The 18,276-nt window shown below is 41.5% G+C and overlaps 1 protein-coding gene across 4 annotated transcripts in view; it reads left to right on the top strand.

Annotated features, from left to right (window-relative positions):
* LOC142935545 (breakpoint cluster region protein-like) overlaps positions 1-18,276 on the top strand; it is a 68,177-nt gene that overhangs the window by 46,660 nt on the left and 3,241 nt on the right. For all 4 annotated transcript variants that reach the window (XM_076079970.1, XM_076079969.1, XM_076079971.1 and 1 more), the window contains 13 exons: positions 3,244-3,351; positions 5,104-5,164; positions 5,291-5,343; positions 5,645-5,785; positions 11,513-11,634; positions 11,902-12,067; positions 12,266-12,385; positions 12,718-12,793; positions 12,992-13,096; positions 13,884-13,958; positions 14,409-14,506; positions 15,213-15,344; positions 18,113-18,172. In XM_076079970.1, the coding sequence (XP_075936085.1) occupies positions 3,244-3,351; positions 5,104-5,164; positions 5,291-5,343; positions 5,645-5,785; positions 11,513-11,634; positions 11,902-12,067; positions 12,266-12,385; positions 12,718-12,793; positions 12,992-13,096; positions 13,884-13,958; positions 14,409-14,506; positions 15,213-15,344; positions 18,113-18,172 (1,317 nt within the window). The remainder of the gene's footprint in view (positions 1-3,243; positions 3,352-5,103; positions 5,165-5,290; positions 5,344-5,644; positions 5,786-11,512; positions 11,635-11,901; positions 12,068-12,265; positions 12,386-12,717; positions 12,794-12,991; positions 13,097-13,883; positions 13,959-14,408; positions 14,507-15,212; positions 15,345-18,112; positions 18,173-18,276) is intronic.

Here is an 18,276-nt window from a genome sequence, read left to right as displayed (position 1 = left end):
TTGGTCTTTGCTCTGTTTTTTCCCCCAGTGACGACGTTTCTCTAAGGTTCATTCAACGTGTCAGAGAATAGAGCGCTGACGGCATGACATACTTTTGTAGGCCAACCAGGAAGTTAGCATCGCACTGGTTCCCTCGACATAAAGCCGACGGGACTTTTCCTTTGGGATATTGAATTATTGCATAAAATAAGCTCTGTGGCAAACAAACGTTGATGATACTTACACGCTTTGTTCAAGCAAGGTCATCTTGATAAAGGAACACCACTTTTATGATTTTTGAAGAGTGAATGCAATCGGTAGAAGTAAAGATGACGTTATGCTTTAAACGAACAACACCACGGTCACATGACTTGACATCACCACCACTAGGCTGAAGTTGGACCAGTGTTCAACGTCATGACGTTTAGTTGTCTCATTTTGTCACTTGTAAGCAACCGCCTTTTTTAAGACACGTAAAAGCGTCAAAAGTCACGCGTGAGATATTTTAAGTCATGGAACAAAATCTGAAAATCTCCTGAGCGTGTGTTAACAGCAGACCTAATTTCAGGCATCTAACCAAAAACCCATTGACAAGGAAACCGGCTCTCTCCGGGGTTTTAGGACTCATTGCTACAGCCCACTAGAGGCTAAATCTGCTTGTCTACCATCCTACGCATGTGGAAAAGATAATAATACTTATATCATTGAACAAACTATGTTGTGGGACGAAAAGGTTCACTAAGATGTGTCTGAGTGTGGGACAATTACTTTAACTGATTGATAACTGCTTTGCTGACTCATCCTTGATTCGCCCTCGGCTGTTTCTGGGTTTCGTCAATTTTAATTGCAGCAATCTACCAAATCCAGGTTTTTGGATAAATCCTAGATGATAAATTGGACCATGTAGATGTCGAATCATGTTTTGATTTTGGATCTACAACACCTGGTTACATAGCGCTGCCAGCATAGCTGTAGCAAATAAAGGATCTTATGCTCTGTCTTTTCATATCATTGTAGAATAAACAGCGCTTTACTCCTGTGTAAGAAAATATCTAGTCTGTTAGAACTCCCTTACAAACCCAGTGGCTGAATCCATCCTTCTCGTATAATGGCCGTAGTCTGTCACGAGGCTGTTTTCGTAATGTTGTTTTCCGCTGTGGATTACACACATACTCTCACACAGGACAAATCCCCAACTGAGAAATCCAAACACCCAAGCAGTTTCTTTCATCACCCAAAGTCCTTCTCTAGCTACGATACTGTAGCTGCAGCCCCACACTCGATAAGCCCTCGTGGCGATGTGTGCGGCTCTGTGGATGTGGCTGCCAGACATTCGGGTTCTCCGCTCTCTCCGCAGTCAAACTGTCACGCTCTGAATGGCCTCTGCTGTGGTGCAGATTGTGTGGCCCAGGGCAGGACACGGGATTGCAGTATTGTGAAAATTGCTTTTCTCCTCGCCTTTCTCCACTTTCCTTCTTCCTACTGTAGTGTGTAGGATATATGTGCACGCATTGTAGAGCCCTTTTGGAACTATTACGCTGCTTATTTCAGTCGTGTGTTCGATTCTTTCATGGTGGCTCGCTGACTTTTTTAAAAAGATCTAAGCATACACACACTACACATAGTAACTGCCAGTGACAACATGACAAGTGTAGACAATGTTTAGAAAACTTGTGACTCCACATTCCTGCCAGAATTGAATCTCACAACCCCCCATGACTGCAAAGATCAGGGCATGGTAGAAAGGTCAGGGCCTTGAAATAGGATGAAAGGGGACTTTGAGACAATACTAGTGATTGACTCACAGATGTGTAGTAGTCCTTTATTTGTAGACCACTTCTAATCTAACTAGGAAGTTCTTCACACAAGGCCACAAATTAGAGATCAACAATAAAAGCACTGACTCGGCCAGACTGCTGCAGGTTGCCCCAGTGCCTCACGGCTGTAAAGTATCTGTGCCCCCCAGTTTTAAAGGTTCATACTTGGGGCTTTTTCTAACCATCATTCCCATCAGTAATGGGGCACTCAATCACACAAGGTGGTAAACAACTCTTCATTAGAGTTTACAGACCCACTTCCTGTTTCAGCTTTGACCTGCTGTACTGTACCGCAGTTGTGCATGAAGAGTTTTCCTGCACAATTAGGGATTATTATCAACTTTTGGGCACCCTCACTTTCGGTTCCACCTCTAAATACAGTGGTTTAGATAATCTGACTACACTGTCGGCTTGTTAACAACCTGTCAGATCATCTGACTGCCTGTTTCTCACCTTGTCGACTTTCGTCGTAGCCTTGTTGCTGTGGTCCAAGATCTCAGCGATGAGCACGGTGCCATCATAACAGATAGAAATAATGGCCGGAACTTTGAAAGTAAGACCCACGTTATAAACCTCAATTTACCTTTAAGCTTGGTCTTTGACATAGACAAAAGTAATTTGCCCAAATCACTGAAGCTCCACACAGGCCTATATGGGGCTAAAAGGTCTAAAATAAAGCAATGCTACGGGTCATAATGAGCTTTAAAGGTAATAATTCATGTTTAATACACTCAGTACTCTCAGGTGAGATTTTCTGGGGTATTTGGTGTGTGTGTGTGTGTGTGTGTGTGTGTGGCTCTCAACGTTACACACAAAACCCATCTCCACTGTACTCGTTCCTCCTCTGGCTTTTGAGAATTGATTGTCCTTTTGTTCGCCGTCGAGACGGATGGCAGCGCTGGCAGGCAGCGTTTGGTGGAGTTTTATTCAGCCATCCCGCTTCATAAATGTGCTTTCATAGCCTCCGTTACACCGATCATTAATTACTCACCCCTGCACGGTGCCGGGCCTCGCTGGTTGCCAGGGCAACGGGCCTGGCTGTGAGGCGCACCGTGGTTACTGTGTTGTTGTTGTTGTTGTTGTTGTGACCTTGTGTCTTTCCTCTGTTGGTGGTTTCGTTTGATCGTTGCAATGTAGCGTTTTCATAGTTGAGAGGCTTAAGGTGGTCTCTATAACGTCTATTGTAAAGATTTGTCCATTACTTTAGGAAATGGAGGCTTTACAACAGTTCAGACAAAGATGTGCTGAGCAGGTTACATTATGCTGCTGCTCCATTTGTTTCTCTAATGTGTCTCCTTCATTAGTTTGTTGCCTGTATATGAGCCAAAAACACGAACAATCTCTTCCAAAATGACAGTCACTGACGTTTCAATATGTCTTAATATGTTCATTAAAAACCTCTGTTTCCTTTTTTCTCTCTCTCTCTCTCTCTCTCTCTCTCCATCAGGCCAGCCAGCTTGGAGTCTACCGAGCGTTTGTGGACAACTACGAGCTGGCTGTGGAGACCGCGGAGAAGTGCTGCCAGGCTAACACACAGTTTGCTGAAATCTCTGAGGTAAGAAGGATGGACGAAAGAATGGATAACAACACCAAGCAGGGATAGAAATATGTTTTTTTTATTGGAAGCTATACTGTAGATGTGGGGGAAAGAATTGGACAAAAAGCAAGTCGTTACTGGTTTAGCTCCTACCTCGGAGCTGTTGCAGGAGTTGAATCTGTGATCTCTCAGTTATCGGATCATTTCACCACCGTACAAACCTCCTTCATACCATCCAGTTGAGTCTTTTTTTTATGTGTGCAGCACATTTAGATATAAGTACATGTTCAATTTATCGCAGGAGTGATTTTCATCACATTACACTTAATTGCTTCTTGTAGTATAATATAATATAAGATATCCTCTTTCTGTACTCTTTTATGATTTACGTGCAACTTTTCTTTCTCCAAATTCACAAAGCTGTCTGGCATAGTAGATCTCTAGTGTGGTTGCTGTGGTTAATACTATTATGTTAACATAAAACACTCGGTCCTGTGTAGCTGTATATTAATTTATTGTCAAAAAAGACTTGTTGCAGCTGGACAGTTTGTGAGATTGAGGCGGTGTCATCTGGTCACACAAAAATGACAAAGAGGATAACTGACTTGCAGCAGAGTGTTAAATGATGTGTTATTAGGGAAAGGAGCTGTTCTAAAAGCTGCTTAACAGTTTTGTCCCTGATGCAATGTACAGTTTTGTCCCTGATGCAATGTACTTACCAAACGCTCTGCCATTATTCACCCACACAGCTTTTAGCACTTCCCTTCATTTAACTGTGCATGGTCTGCTGAATATTTCTATAGAAATGCAGCCAGAGGCAGTTTTCTGTGTGTGTATATGTGTGTTCACTTACACGTGTGTGTGTGTGTGTGTGTGTGTGTGTGTGTGTGTGTGTGTGTGTGTGTGTGTGTGTGTGTGTGTGTGTGTGTGTGTGTGCATCAGTTAAATGGTGGACAGTGCAGAGGATAGTTGGTCTCATTCTCATCACTGACAAGGAAAAATCTGAGCTCAGTATCACCTTCACAGATCATATATGAGCAGTGACGGCATAATACATTTGTATATTTATAAGTTCCAACAGCTTCAAGGCCTCACAAGAACTTATTTTATCATAGGCACACTATATTTAAAAACACTCATGCCTCAAATCCAGTTGTGCAGGCTGATTTTAAACGTATCTACATTCCTAGCAGTGTTATATTTAACCAATCTAATGAGGTTGGGAATTGTGAAAGTGATATTACAGCTTTTTTTCTGTTTTGTCCAGCAGCTACAGAAATGGGTTCAGATGCAGCCTTTAAAAAGAAGGTTTCATCACTTTAAATATTACTCATTGCAGGAGGCATATTTAACCAAAGTATTTATATTCATACGAAGCAAATGTACACCTCTAGCTAAAGTCTTTGAGCTTTTTTTTTTTTGTACATATTCTGTCTTCACTTTTTTCAAGTAGTACCATCAGTCTTCGTCAATGTTGTATGAGGCCTACCAGTTAGCGTTGAGGCTGGTGTCTACATGCAGGATGGGGGATTCATCATCGAGGGTTGTTAATGGCCAAAGTAATGATGCATGACTCCGAGCCATCTGAGCAAGATGGTGAGGGGAAATGCTGCTGAGGAGGGCATAATTAATTTGGAAATGGATGACCTCAGTACTTGAGGAAGGATAATAACCTCACTATGTTTTCATATGGATTAACTGTACTGAAGTGGTTTTTTTAAAGGTCTTTTTTAAAGGGTTTTCCTCGACCTACATTTTGTCTCCAAACAGAACCTGAAGGTGAGGAGCCCAAAGGACTCGAAGGACCAGACAGCCAAGAACTCTCTAGAAGGTCGGCCACATCATGCTAGTTTTTACTCACTCCCATCTATTAAATGGTGTACATGAAGCATATTGTCATAATTCAGACATAGATTATAAACAATTCAGTCTGATTTCTCTCCTTTCTCGTGCACAGCGTTGCTGTATAAACCAGTGGACCGAGTGACCCGCAGCACATTGGTACTTCATGTAAGTAACAGGGAGCGCTGAAGCGCATCTTAACGATGTCACATCACAAATTGAAGATCTGAAATGTTTTAGTAATTGCCTCTATTGCTAAACCTTGTTTTCACTACTCGGTCTCCTGGGGGAGCTTTTACCTCAAGGGTCAAAGGAAGAGTATCTGACTCTTCAAGTCTTTATACTTTCTTTAAAAATTTCCTGTTTGGATTCAAGGGAAAATAAATTATATATATATATATATATACCTGAATATGTGTTCTTTTAGCTGGACAAAATTAATATTTCTACATCTACCGCTGTACTCCAGGACTTGCTCAAACACACGCCCACCAGCCACCCGGACCACCCGCTTCTGCAGGACGCCTTGCGGATCTCCCAGAACTTCCTGTCCAGCATCAATGAGGAGACGACGCCCCGACGCCAGTCTATGACTGTCAAGAAGGGAGAGGTGAGCCTTCACAGATTTACCAAACATCTGATGACTCGAGACGAGCCACATTTTGCTGCCTAGTTTTACACCTGATTGGCATGCTCTTCTTCAAACAGCTAATAAGCAGATTGATTATGTTACTTGGCTATAGTGCGTACTAATTTACTGAACTAAGACAAAGTCGTTTTGGGTTACTAGAAGACCTGACAACGCCTTTATGGCATGTTTTGTTCTGGCTTAAAATGTTTTTGTCTTAGTGCATCTCTGAAATCATGACTATGAAATGGAGCAAATAATAATGCATCATTGTCTGATTCATACAGACTGTCCCTTTTAATAAATTTGATTTACTGTGTCAACAAAAATAAGACTCAAAGGTGATACAACCCGCTCTACAGACGTAGACAATAGTCATTTTTATCATCAGTTCAACTCTTTCCAGCTCTGATGTTGAGCATGGTGATGTCATAACTCCGCCCTCTCAATAACCATGAAGTCTTTGCCGAATGAGTGTACAGGAGCCGCCAATCTGCAGCCTAAAGCAGAGCCCATGCCCTTATATGGTCATATCAGGGTTGCCTACTTGAGGGTGATTCTGTGTTTGCTCTGTGTCTCTCTTGTTGGCTTCCCATCCCTCCATCTCCCCTAACGCGAACATGCACACACACAACCTACCCCCCCCCCCTGCTGTCTCTGTCATCCCCGGAGATGACTTGACGCACATGAATGGACGCCTCTTGATTGATAGCTTGCGTGACACTGCCGTACATAATGCCTTGTAATGAGCCATCGGTCCGCTCTGACCGGCAGATTCCAAGTTAATTATTCATAAATGGAGGGTGGGAGCGAACGAGGGAAAAGGCTGTGACGGCTCCTCCCTCTGCTCACAGTGGGGTCATTACCCCACCCTCTCTCCACACACACACACACACACACACACACACACACACACATTCCTGCTCTCTGTTCCATTCACTCGCTCTCTTTCTCTTGTTTGTCTTTTAACATGCACACACACACGGACACACACACTTCCCCTCCCATCCCTGCAGGCTCCAGTTCCATCCCAGTTCGTCCAGACCTCCACACCAGTCATCAAATATTTATTATGGATACATGAAAGCAGCGCGTGGAAATCAATGGAGCTCATTATATCGTACCTTGGGCTTAGAGTATATAATATGCCTGAGGTTTTTGTCCACATTTTGGGAACTGAGCTGCAACATATAACTCGCTTCAAAAGACTGTCGTTACCTGGAAAGTTGAGAAGATGAAGTCTTACATTTAATGAAGAGGATGATGCGTAAATCAAGTGATAGCTTCAGCCAAAAATAATACAAAATAATACTTTAATCACTTGTAGTAGAGAAGATGTGTTCGTAATGCTGTTTCAATATCTGTAATTACATAAAACGATCAAATGATTTGATCTACCAGGTCAGCGCACCCTCACCCTCTTAAATTGTCGCTCTGCTGAAGCTAAATCTGTTCTCTGACCTCTTCACGATGTCTGTGAACATTAACATCATTACAGTGTTGATAACAGTTCTTTTCTTTGTGCCTTCAGATGTCCAAAGGGGAACTCAGGCCTTTGATAGCGCCGAGGGTTTAACTGAGACTTGCCCTCATTATTGTTTACTCATGTTTTGTCAACAAAAATTTGATGAGTGTCGCCAAAATTATGTTTATTTAATTTTTACAGTAGGTTGCTAGCCTTAGCGATCGGTAGCGACACTGGGCTCAAAAGCGTTAAGATAAGAAGATAAGAAAGAGGCCATTATAATGTGACCGGAAATTAAGAGGATTCAGGGAGCGCTGAAGTGTCACTCTTACCCTCCATGTGTACGCAGTAGTGAGTAACCTGTGGTTTGTTTAGTGGAGGCATGCGAGAGCAGCACAAGTGGGCCCCAGAGGCCACGGCCCAGCCAGAAGAGGGGAGGGGACAAACAGAAGCTGCTTAATTAAAATGCAAATGATGGCGCTGCCTAAATCTCAATTCACCTCCTCGCTCCGCTTTGTTTTCCTGTGGGAAAGATGTGCTCCTGTGTGTGTGTGTGTGTATGTTTCGGGCAGAAATGCCAACCACTTTCAAGTGTCTGTATGTCTGTCCTTCACTCTACCATAACACAAACTGGCCCCCCCATATACACACATTGTTTTACACACACTGTACACAACAGCAAAAACACACAAGCACCGAGGAACCCCTTCAAGCGTGTCTTCTAAAAATAAACATGGATCTTTTGTAAATTCATGCCATTACTCGCGCACACGCTCTCAGCGAAGGCTCCTCCAAGAGATGGTCAATATTTAATCTGCGTTCTGTGCTGTCAGCTCGCTCTGCCTCACGTCGTTCTCCTTCCACGTTGGTGCTGCTGATGTTGCGGTCAGCTATTATGAGAAATGGAGAAAGTCAAATTTCTCCGACTGGCTGTATTAATATCGTGAAAATGTCATCTGATGCGCTGAGACAGCTGGTTTGTTAAGGATGTCTTTTGCCCTCAGTAGCAGAGCAAAGCACATTTTCATATTTATCAGATTACTGATGTAGAATCTGGAATATGTGTCTGCATTCGAAGATAAAAATATGAACCTTTTATTTAACAAGAAAAAATATCTGCGGGCATTCAGTGAATAAGTCAAAGCATCTATTCAGCATTAAAACAACATAACTCATGAGAACAGCATTATTTAGGCTATTATTGTTAGAGATGTTTTCTGTGCAGAATCTGATTCAGAAATTGCTATTCATAACACATTCATTCTGATTTGATGGAGTCAAAACCTCTGGGAAGGGTTTTTAATGCCATATTTGATTGTGCAGGTTAAACAGATGCTTTTGTGTCGCAGTATTCTAACGTCCAGTCTTGCTTTGTACCTTCAAATGATTCCCATTTACTTCCACAGTTTGAAGCCTGTACATCCCTAATCAAGCTGTTATCCCTCTCTTTATTTTGTCTCTCTTTCGTGAGATGAGCATGAGTCAGCGTTTGTAGTTTGTCAGTTGGGGTGCTTTGTGTATAGTAATCCTTCTTAAGCTTCTGTACTTTCTGTTCAACAAACAGAATTTGTGTTGTCTTCTCCGATTACCATCCATAGAAAAAATAATAATTTAAGATTAAATACAAACTAGATTTTTGAAGGAGTAAAAACACAGCTGCACTGGCCTCTGTGGGACGAAAGGTAGACTGTAAGTCTCTTGAACCTCTGGCCACACCCAACGTCATAGCTAGGTTTTTACAATACTGTACTCAGCTGTAGGCTACTTTGTGTTTATTGCTAATTACTACATGTCAGCATTCTAACAAACATTACAATCTACACTGTGACATTGCAATCACGTGCATGTGAGCATGCTAACGTCAGCATTTAGCTCAAAGTGCCTAACGGAGCTGCTCTGGCTGTGGAGTCTCTATATCTATTTATATATTACATATGGAAGTTTAATCTGCTGAATGTAATTGGCAATGGATTAAATGCCCTTTAAACTTTAAATCCGCGATCACATTACAGCGCCCAATTGGATCACAGTGCTGGTGTGCTGTACATTGACGGTGAATTGGTGCTTTTCATATACATGTATAGCTTCACAGTATAGCATAAGCTCCAGTATGCCTCATTCCTAATGTTGTATTTGAGTAACATGCCAAAACCAAGCGGCACATTGTGACCAATGTTTCATTCTAACTACTGTACTCGACCTAAATATAGACCAGCATGACAGCATGTAGATTGATAGAAGTAAGGCAAGACAGAGCCTTGTTTTATATTCTAGTGAGATGATATCCTCAGGAGATTACACTGCATGTGGAATCACTTCATAGATGTGCCATTCTTGTGGCTTCAAAGTCCAAAACCCAAAGATGGAGACTGAATGATGGATATTACAGTAAATACCTACCAGAGGCTCTTTATAAAGAGCAATTTCATCATACCTCAGTCTGCATTACAACACAAACTGGAAACCGGAAATTAGATGTTGTGTGCGCTCTGACAGATCACAGCATCACAGTTGCCATTAGAGAAATATGCCAAATAGACCACTGCAGTGGGGCTGTCACATGGTTTTGATATCAGTACAGTAAGAAACTGCGGCGTGACATGTATCCCATAGCTACTCTGTCTCTTTCCTTACTTTGTCCTTCTCCCCATTCTCCTGAAGCCACTTACTTTCCTTTTGATATACTCTCAGGCTCACTCTGTCTTTTGTCCCCCCCCCCACTTCACCCTCTCCATCATGCACAAGCGTCCGACTGACACGGCAATGGTCCTTTGCCAGCAGACGTCCGGTCAGGTTTTGTAAGCACGTAAACCTCTCCTACACAAGTATCGGCTCCACTCCAGTGTGTTCTGCTGCTGTGTGGTCGTGATGCAGGTGGGAGGAGGAAGGGGACAGGAGAGGGGAGGGCACAAAGATGAAGATAGGGATGTGATTGGTTCTGAACAAGTGTGATGTCAGGCCTTGCCGAGAGGGCGTTGATGTAAGGTTGGCTCGGTGGGGTGCTGCTGTGGCCCCTGGAACAACATGGAAGTGAATAGGAAGCCCTGCGAAGAAAAGAGATTTTGTTTATAACGTAAAACATGCTTTAAAAGTGGAAAGGAAATCTTGGTGGACAACTGTATTCTCTGATTTGCTTGGTTTGTAGCAGCAGTAGATGGACTGTAAAACCCCTTATTTCTGCATATTGGTAATGTTATAGCCCATGAGCTGCCATTCCTCTTGTGGCTGTTTCTTACTGACAAGAAACCTGCTCCTCAAGTGTTGTCCGCTAGCAGCGCCGACTCTTTAATAATTAACGCTGAATTCAATTATTTGTTTGTTCGAACTAAATGCATTTGTAATTAAAACAAAATATCAGCTTAGATAGATAGGTCCAAGTCAACGTGGGTGACTAATCCAAATTATGCAGACACTTTTTCAAATGTTAAAAACACACATTTTTGACTTTTGAAATTGATTTGTTTCCACAATTTATCATGTGTGCAGTCAAAAGAACAAAAGCAAGGGCAAAAATGTACTATACTGTGTATTTATGAGGTCACTTCCCTCACTAGATCCTACCTGCTTTGATTGCCTGCTTAGTTAAAATACAAAATGTTATTGTATTATCAGTTTTTTTTTAACAGTAAACCTCTCCTGCCTAACCGTTTATACTCCGCACCACAAGTAAAACCAGTGTCATGAGCTCGTGAAGGTGGGTCGTTTACTACTGAGTTGTGGTTTGGCATTTCTCTGCTCCGTGTTTTTTTGTTCCAAGTCCAAATGTGTTTTCTTACTTGGAAAATGACATCACTGTCCCCTTTTGGCAAATGACAGTATTACACATCTCATTACATAGTCTGACATCAGCGATTCCCAGTCTGCCTTTACCTCATTCATTCCTCTACAACCTGGATTATCAAACCAGAATATGACAAAAGCATTTACCAGGTGATTAGTGTAATTAATGCAAATTAATGCAAGACCCTCCACACTTTTGAGGTAATGATTTGGTTCGTATTGAATGAACATTAGTAGGTTGCACATGAGCTTCGTCACGGATGATTAGGTAAAACGGACATTTTTTTATGAAGGAGCACCAAGAGAAACTTAAATCTATACTCTCCCAGGCTCCCTCCTCGCCTCCACTCTGTTCTTTGTCATGCTCGTAAAAGAGAGGAGAAGGAATACAGCTTCGGGATGCGGCACCAATATATGTTGTAACAGTGTTACTGACCAACCGCTGTTGTTTGTTGTCGTCACAGAGCCGTCAGCTTCTCAGGGACAGTTTCATGGTGGAGCTGGTGGAGGGCGCCAGGAAGTTGCGGCATGTCTTCCTCTTCACTGATCTGCTGCTCTGCGCCAAGCTGAAGAAACAGATCGGAGGGTAAGAAACGTTGCAAATGACAGTTTTTTTGTATCTTAGCAGCCGTAGTGAAATCCCCAAAATACATAGATTACCAACAATGCAGTAGTTTGATAGTGCAGAAAATGGTTGGAATTAATTCTCCCCTTTCCACTGTCACCTTTCCCCCCATTTATCCACATCTTTGATCCATCTTTATCAATCCACTCCTCCCTCACATCCATCTTCTCTACTCACCCTTCACCATCCATCCCTTCTCTTTTTGTTCCTCTCCTCTTCCCAATACAGTAAAAACCAGCAGTATGACAGTAAGTGGTACATTCCCCTGACTGAGCTGACCTTCCAGGGCCCCGAGGAGACCGAGCCCCTTACCATCCCCCAGGTCCCCGACGAAGAGCTTGACGCCATGAAGGTCAAGATCTCACACCTCCGCAGTGAGATTCAGAGAGAGAAGGTAGCGTCGATGAACACTGTTTTGCAAAAATCTGTTCAGGAACTACGGAAAAAAAAAGTCTGACATTTGAAATTTGAAGTTTGGCCTCTGGGATTATTAAAGTGTTTCATGCTTATTGGATACAGAATGTTTCTAATATAAGGTGATCAAGGTAACGCACAAACACACCGTCAAACGTTTTCACCGCTGTGATTTCAGAGAGGCAACAAGGGTTCAAAAGTCATTGACCGTCTGAGGAAGAAGCTGTCTGAACAGGAGTCTCTGCTGCTGTTGACGTCTCCGAGCCTGCCCATCAGGGTCTACAACAAGAACGGCAAGGTGATAACACTCTCCAACTTCATCACCATCCTCCCACTGCTCCCCCCGCACGCTCTCCTTCTCCAGATTTCATCTGTTCGTCTCATTTTACTGCATTTTTGTCGTCCTCCGCTTTATTCCCACGAAGCACGATATCCCCTAGCTTATCATACTTGGACTTTCTTGAAACAGTTTCTGTGTGATGTCTTCCATCTGTTAAAGCTAGCTGGAGGCGGATTCATGAGTGTTGATATTGTATGTTTGCACAGATGACACGTTTCTTTTTAATCTGCCTCTCCCCACATTAATCTTTGAGGTAATAACAGCCATTTTGTGTATGTGTTTGTGCTCAGGGTTACAGTTTCCTGATTTCGTCTGACTATGAACGTGCAGAGTGGAGGGAGATAATGAAGGAACAGCAGAAGAAATGTAAGTGTCCTATAAAATGTCCTGTCAGACAACGTCTTCTTCTTATTTGCGAAGAACATCCAAGACACTTTACACAAAACGTTTAGGCTAAATGTGGATACGTGTACATTAGCAACTAATAAACCGACAACCTTGTGAAGGAGATAGAGACCAATATACAATGTCATTTACAGTCTACATTTATTGTCGTCCCTCAAGGTTTGAAAACTTCCTCCTTGACTTCCATGGAGCTGCAAATGTTGACCAACTCCTGTGTCAAACTGCAGACTGTCCACCACATTCCACTTAGCATCAACAAAGAAGGTAAGCCACTATTTTCTTCTTTTGAAAGTTGTGGTAACACTTTCAATGAAACTCATGTCTATAATGCATTATAAACACACCGGTAATGCATTATAATCTGCTTATAGCACTGTATAATTATAGCAATAAGCAACCTAAGATATACATATTGCCTCATAACGATCACCATAACACATAAAGCATTTTATAATGACTTATAAGATCAAGTATCCTAATACTTCATTGCTGGTCACTCATTGACAAGGATCATAGTGTATTATAATTCCCATAGTTGTAGTACATTATAATCTTTTTTTAAATACATTATAAGCATATACTATATGCAGTATAATCATGTAATGTATGTCTAAAATGCATTATAGATACTTGCAAAAAATAATTTGTGAGGGACCAGCAGATGGCAACCATGGGCAGTCTTTTTAATTAAAATGCTACATGATTATTTGATTTAGTAGATATTTCCACAGGGAAATGATTCACTGTTTTGGGCTCTATGTATAGATGTGTGGTTACACATTATATTCTTTTTCTGCATACATGTCTTGTCTGGCAGCTCTGTTCAAATGCATGGAAAATTGTCCTGGAAAGAAATGTTTTTGATTAATGATAGTTGAGATTCAGATGAGGACAAAAAGTGCACAGAGGTTTAAGCCACGTGTTTTGTGCTGTACACGGCTGCTTTATCCCTTCCTTCCATGTCTGATTCTGCTCCAAAACAAACAGAGATCTGCATGCTTTTATAATCCCCTCTCGCTGTCTTTTTTTTCTTCTCTGACTGTTTTTCCAGAGGATGAATCCCCCGGTCTCCACGGGTTCCTGAATGTAATCGTCCACTCTGCCTCCGGCCTCAAACAGAGCTTGAGTGAGTCACGCACCTTTAGCCTGCATGCACACAACAGAAAATACATATAATCAGACAAAATGAGTTACTGAGAAAGCTCAACTTTAATTTGACCACTGAGCAGTGGAAAACTGCATTTTACAGGGGGGGGGGGGGTTTCTGGTGGAGGCTTTTAGAAGTACGTGTTGCCATCGGACTTTAATTTAGGTTCATCTTTCAAGTTTCACTACTTAGATTTAGGTTTAATTTGCAGGAATTTACATTTTTAAAATTGTCGTTTGGTATATTTACTGACATTTACCGCAAAAACACCAACATTAAAACATTTGGACAAATTATACGTGACTTATTCCTATTTTGCTTTCTGGGGATAACATTTAGCCAGTTCAATTGCTACTGTCATGCATCCACAAATATCAATTCAGTAGCCATAGAAATGTCATATGTTTTCAATGCTCCCCTTTCTACCAGATCTCTACTGCACATTGGAGGTGGATTCATTTGGCTTCTTTTCAAGTAAAGCCAAGACGAGAGTGTATCGATACACTACTGAACCCAAATGGAACGAGGTAAGAGACTGTACTGTACATGTTCCGGTTGGAAGGAAATGTCCCTGCAGAGTCTTTATACATAATATAGCGGTCGGTTGAGTCACTGTAATGTCTACGTTGCAACCTACAGGCCTTCCATAGTTAATGATGGAATGTTAACATGCACATTTACTTCTTGGTACAGTTTGTGGTGCCTGTTATGTATCTGACATCTGGTCCTGTAATCAGTAGTCAGCTGGCCATCTTCGAGTAAGCCCCTGCGAACATGTAACAAAACCACACGTGTACGCATACTGTACGCATGCAAGCAGACATACACACACAAACACGATTGCATTGATGGCACAGCTGGATGTTGGAGGTTAGCAGGGCAGAGGAGAGGACCCAAAGACTCTTTGAGGATTTTGCTCAGCAAAGTGGAAATAATATCAACTAATGAGGAGCTGCTGGTGATGACTCACATCTCTCAAAATGCTAAGTGAACCAACACAGTGTGGGCCTCAGAACGACGTGCAAAACATATGCAGAGTGCCCCTGTACATAATTACAGGGAATGTTGGTCAGCTGTGTGGTGGGATGTATGAATTAAGATGTAGGGTGGATGCAGATTTTTTTTTTCTCAGGGTATATTGTCATTCTTGTTGTTATTCCAGTCTCCATTGTTGTCATTGTCCTTGAATGAGATGTAATCTCCCTACAAACATCTTCTTTTTCTTCCCCGAAGGAGTTTGAGATTGAGCTGGAGGGCTCTCAGACCCTGAGGCTGCTCTGCTATGAGAAGTGCTACAACAAGACCAAGCCGAACAAAGAGGATGGAGATAGCACAGACCGCATCATGGGGAAAGGACAGATCCCGGTATGACATGATGTCACCCCCCCCCCCCCCACACACACACACACATTCAGCAGACCCAACATGACTCATTACTGATACGCAGTTATGTCACCACCACTGCCACAGAGCATGAAATCCATATTATTGCTCAGTGAGCCACTTAAACTGAGCATGATGTAAAAATTGCTGATTAGATTAATTACCCGAATATGTTATGGATGGGTGGCGGTTGGTTATATGTAGAGAAATCCTCTGTTCCGAGGATGTGCAGAGTCTTTGATAGAATGACACAAAGCCTTTCATTTTCATGCCGTTGAGCTATCGCTGTGCTGCCAGGCTAAGCTGTTTAAAGCATTGCTCGCAGTCCAGAGTCTACAACGGCTATCGAGCAACGGCAATGCCGTCCCGCACGTGCGGAAATGACGTCAATACCATCAGGTGCTCCGTTCGTTAAAAAGTGCCCAAAATCCTGATAAAATGCCAGAATTAAACAACAGAGATACTGTGAGACTGGCTGATCGCAGGTTTAGATATCAGGTGATTAGGTTGCCAAGACGACGCCAGCCTGCAGGATAATGGCAAGTGTCACTCAGGAGATCAACAGAGAGAAAGCAGAGATACAGGAGAGAGAGAGCGATGCAGACAGACGGAGAGATTTCGTCGGAAACACGAGTCTCGTCTTTGATTCACCCCCTTTCCAAAAAACCTCCTTCTCTTGCTCCTCCACCCACAGCAGGGCAGGTGTTTGTGTTTGTCTTTGTGTGTGAGATAATACATATCGGAACAGTGTTTCACCTCACACCTCACACCCACAAAAACACACAAATGGATGTCTAAAGGTTTGTCTTATTTGGTGTTTTTCCTCAAACAAACTGAGAGATAAAAAGCTAGAAAAACTGAAGAAAATACAAACGAGAGTCCCCTTTTATACATGTGGTATTAAAATTAACCAGTCGTAGAAGAATGAAATATCAGCTTCATGTTATATTATCAGTATTCATTTTGAGCAGCCTGTATCCTTCACACTTTGTTCAAATTGCAGTAGCCTCACTGCCAACGGTGAATCACAGTCACGTGCTCCACCTAGTGGTTCCTTTGGTAATCCTGTGACAGCACCACATCTTGACAGATGATGTCATTCAAAACAAACCACCCAGAGTGGTGAGAAAGTAGCTCAGCAGGATTTTCATAAATCCAGGGCAAGAAACTGCCGCTCTCGTCTTCAGTAGAAGCCACAGTGGCTGTTATTTCCCACAGATTACTGTTCAGTTTTAGTGGTTTACCAACCAAATGAATGTTTAGAATAGAATAAAATAACCATTAACTTGCCATACAGGTGTACATTTACCTGCCTAAATCTGTTTCTAATACATGTACAAATAGTGCAATTTAAATGTTTATTTCTCTTCGTTCTCTATGCATAATCAGCCAAAATGTATTGCGTCAATGTATTTCAATCCTTGTACTGTATGTGGGAATTTGAAATCTTTTTTTTCGGTTCAAAATGCAAGCAGTTACACAAACACTAACGAAAGACAAGAGAAGGTTAATTACTCCCCACAAAACAGTACAGTCAAAGAACAGATGAGATTATTATGGAGATTATTTCATACAATATATACTATTTATTCAGTGTCTAAAATCACTGTGAGCAAAAGTTACTATATTCTTATCATACAGTACAAATGCCAAATTCTATTTTTGATCATACACTTTTATATATGTTCATTAACCTAAAAAACATACACAGTTTTCAGGTTTTTTTCCTACATGCATGCATTGCAATGCATTTATTTTTTAAATAATAATAATAGGCCTGTCTCCATCTGAACGTGCTATAAAACTTGTTGTCTTCTTTCATCTTTTCACGCAGTGTTTCTAAACTGTCTCAGCTCATGCTGTTTGCTTCACGTCAGCATTAAACACGGTGTAGTTTTACAAATCTGTGATTTATTGGAAATGTTGTTCAACAGCACATCGACCTTCAACCGATAAAAGGCTGTGGAAGATAAAATTGTATTTGTTGGCCAGAAACTTGAGCGTTAAAACATTTTTATTATGGAATGTAATTCTTTGTAGATAAACGGCTCAAAAGAGCACTCTCAGCAGTGAAAGATTCAGTTATGAGAAACATGATCCAGCTTTGCATGCTACCAGAAGAGGCTTAGGTAGACATTCAACATACAGTATACTGTGTGTATGTTTATTGGGTTGTGTTAGATCTGTGTGTACTCAGATTGTATTGCCCCAGATGGCATGTCTCTACAGATCTGAGTGTTTTTGTGCATGTTTCGGTGTGAATTTAGTCTCTTTGAACAAGTTAGGTTTGTTTATCATATTTATGAGAATACAATAAAGTGACAACAAAACTACCTTTGAAAACATTCCACTAAGATGAAGGGAAGATTTGTACTGTTGATGCAACTATAACTTTATGCTCTATTTAATCTTAGAAAAAGAAAATAAACATTACAAGTCCATGGCCTATAGACCTCCTTAATGTTGTACATGTCTAACAGATAAACAAACACATGGGTAGTGCTGGAAGAAGTTTTACTTCAGTAAAATTTCCAATCCAACAATGTAGAAAAACTCCGTTACAAGTAAAAGTCAAAAATCTTAAGCATGATTGTACACCATTTGAATTGTTTCATTTAACAAAAAGTGAATCACTAATGATGATCTAAAAGGATCAACTGTGTGGATGTTATGAAATATCTCTGTAGTTCAAATAAAATGTCCCTTAATATATGCTAACATGTTTTGTCCTTTTGTGTTATCTCCACCAGCTTGACCCTCCGACTCTCCAAGGCAAAGACTGGCAGAGGACAGTTATTCCCATGAATGGGGTGAGTAGATTGATTCTACTTTTTCCTGTATTTCCTCCCCCAGCATTTAAAAATTGGCAAATTTGCTCGCTATCTAGTTTCTTTAAATACTCATAATAGGTGTC

Source organism: Anarhichas minor, unplaced genomic scaffold (assembly GCF_050575085.1).
Source record: "Anarhichas minor isolate MPS153535 unplaced genomic scaffold, ASM5057508v1 ptg000073l, whole genome shotgun sequence".
NCBI classification, from domain to species: Eukaryota; Metazoa; Chordata; class Actinopteri; order Perciformes; family Anarhichadidae; genus Anarhichas; species Anarhichas minor.
The sequence above is the reverse complement of the archived record's forward strand: the minus strand, read 5'-3'. Positions and strand labels throughout refer to the sequence as shown.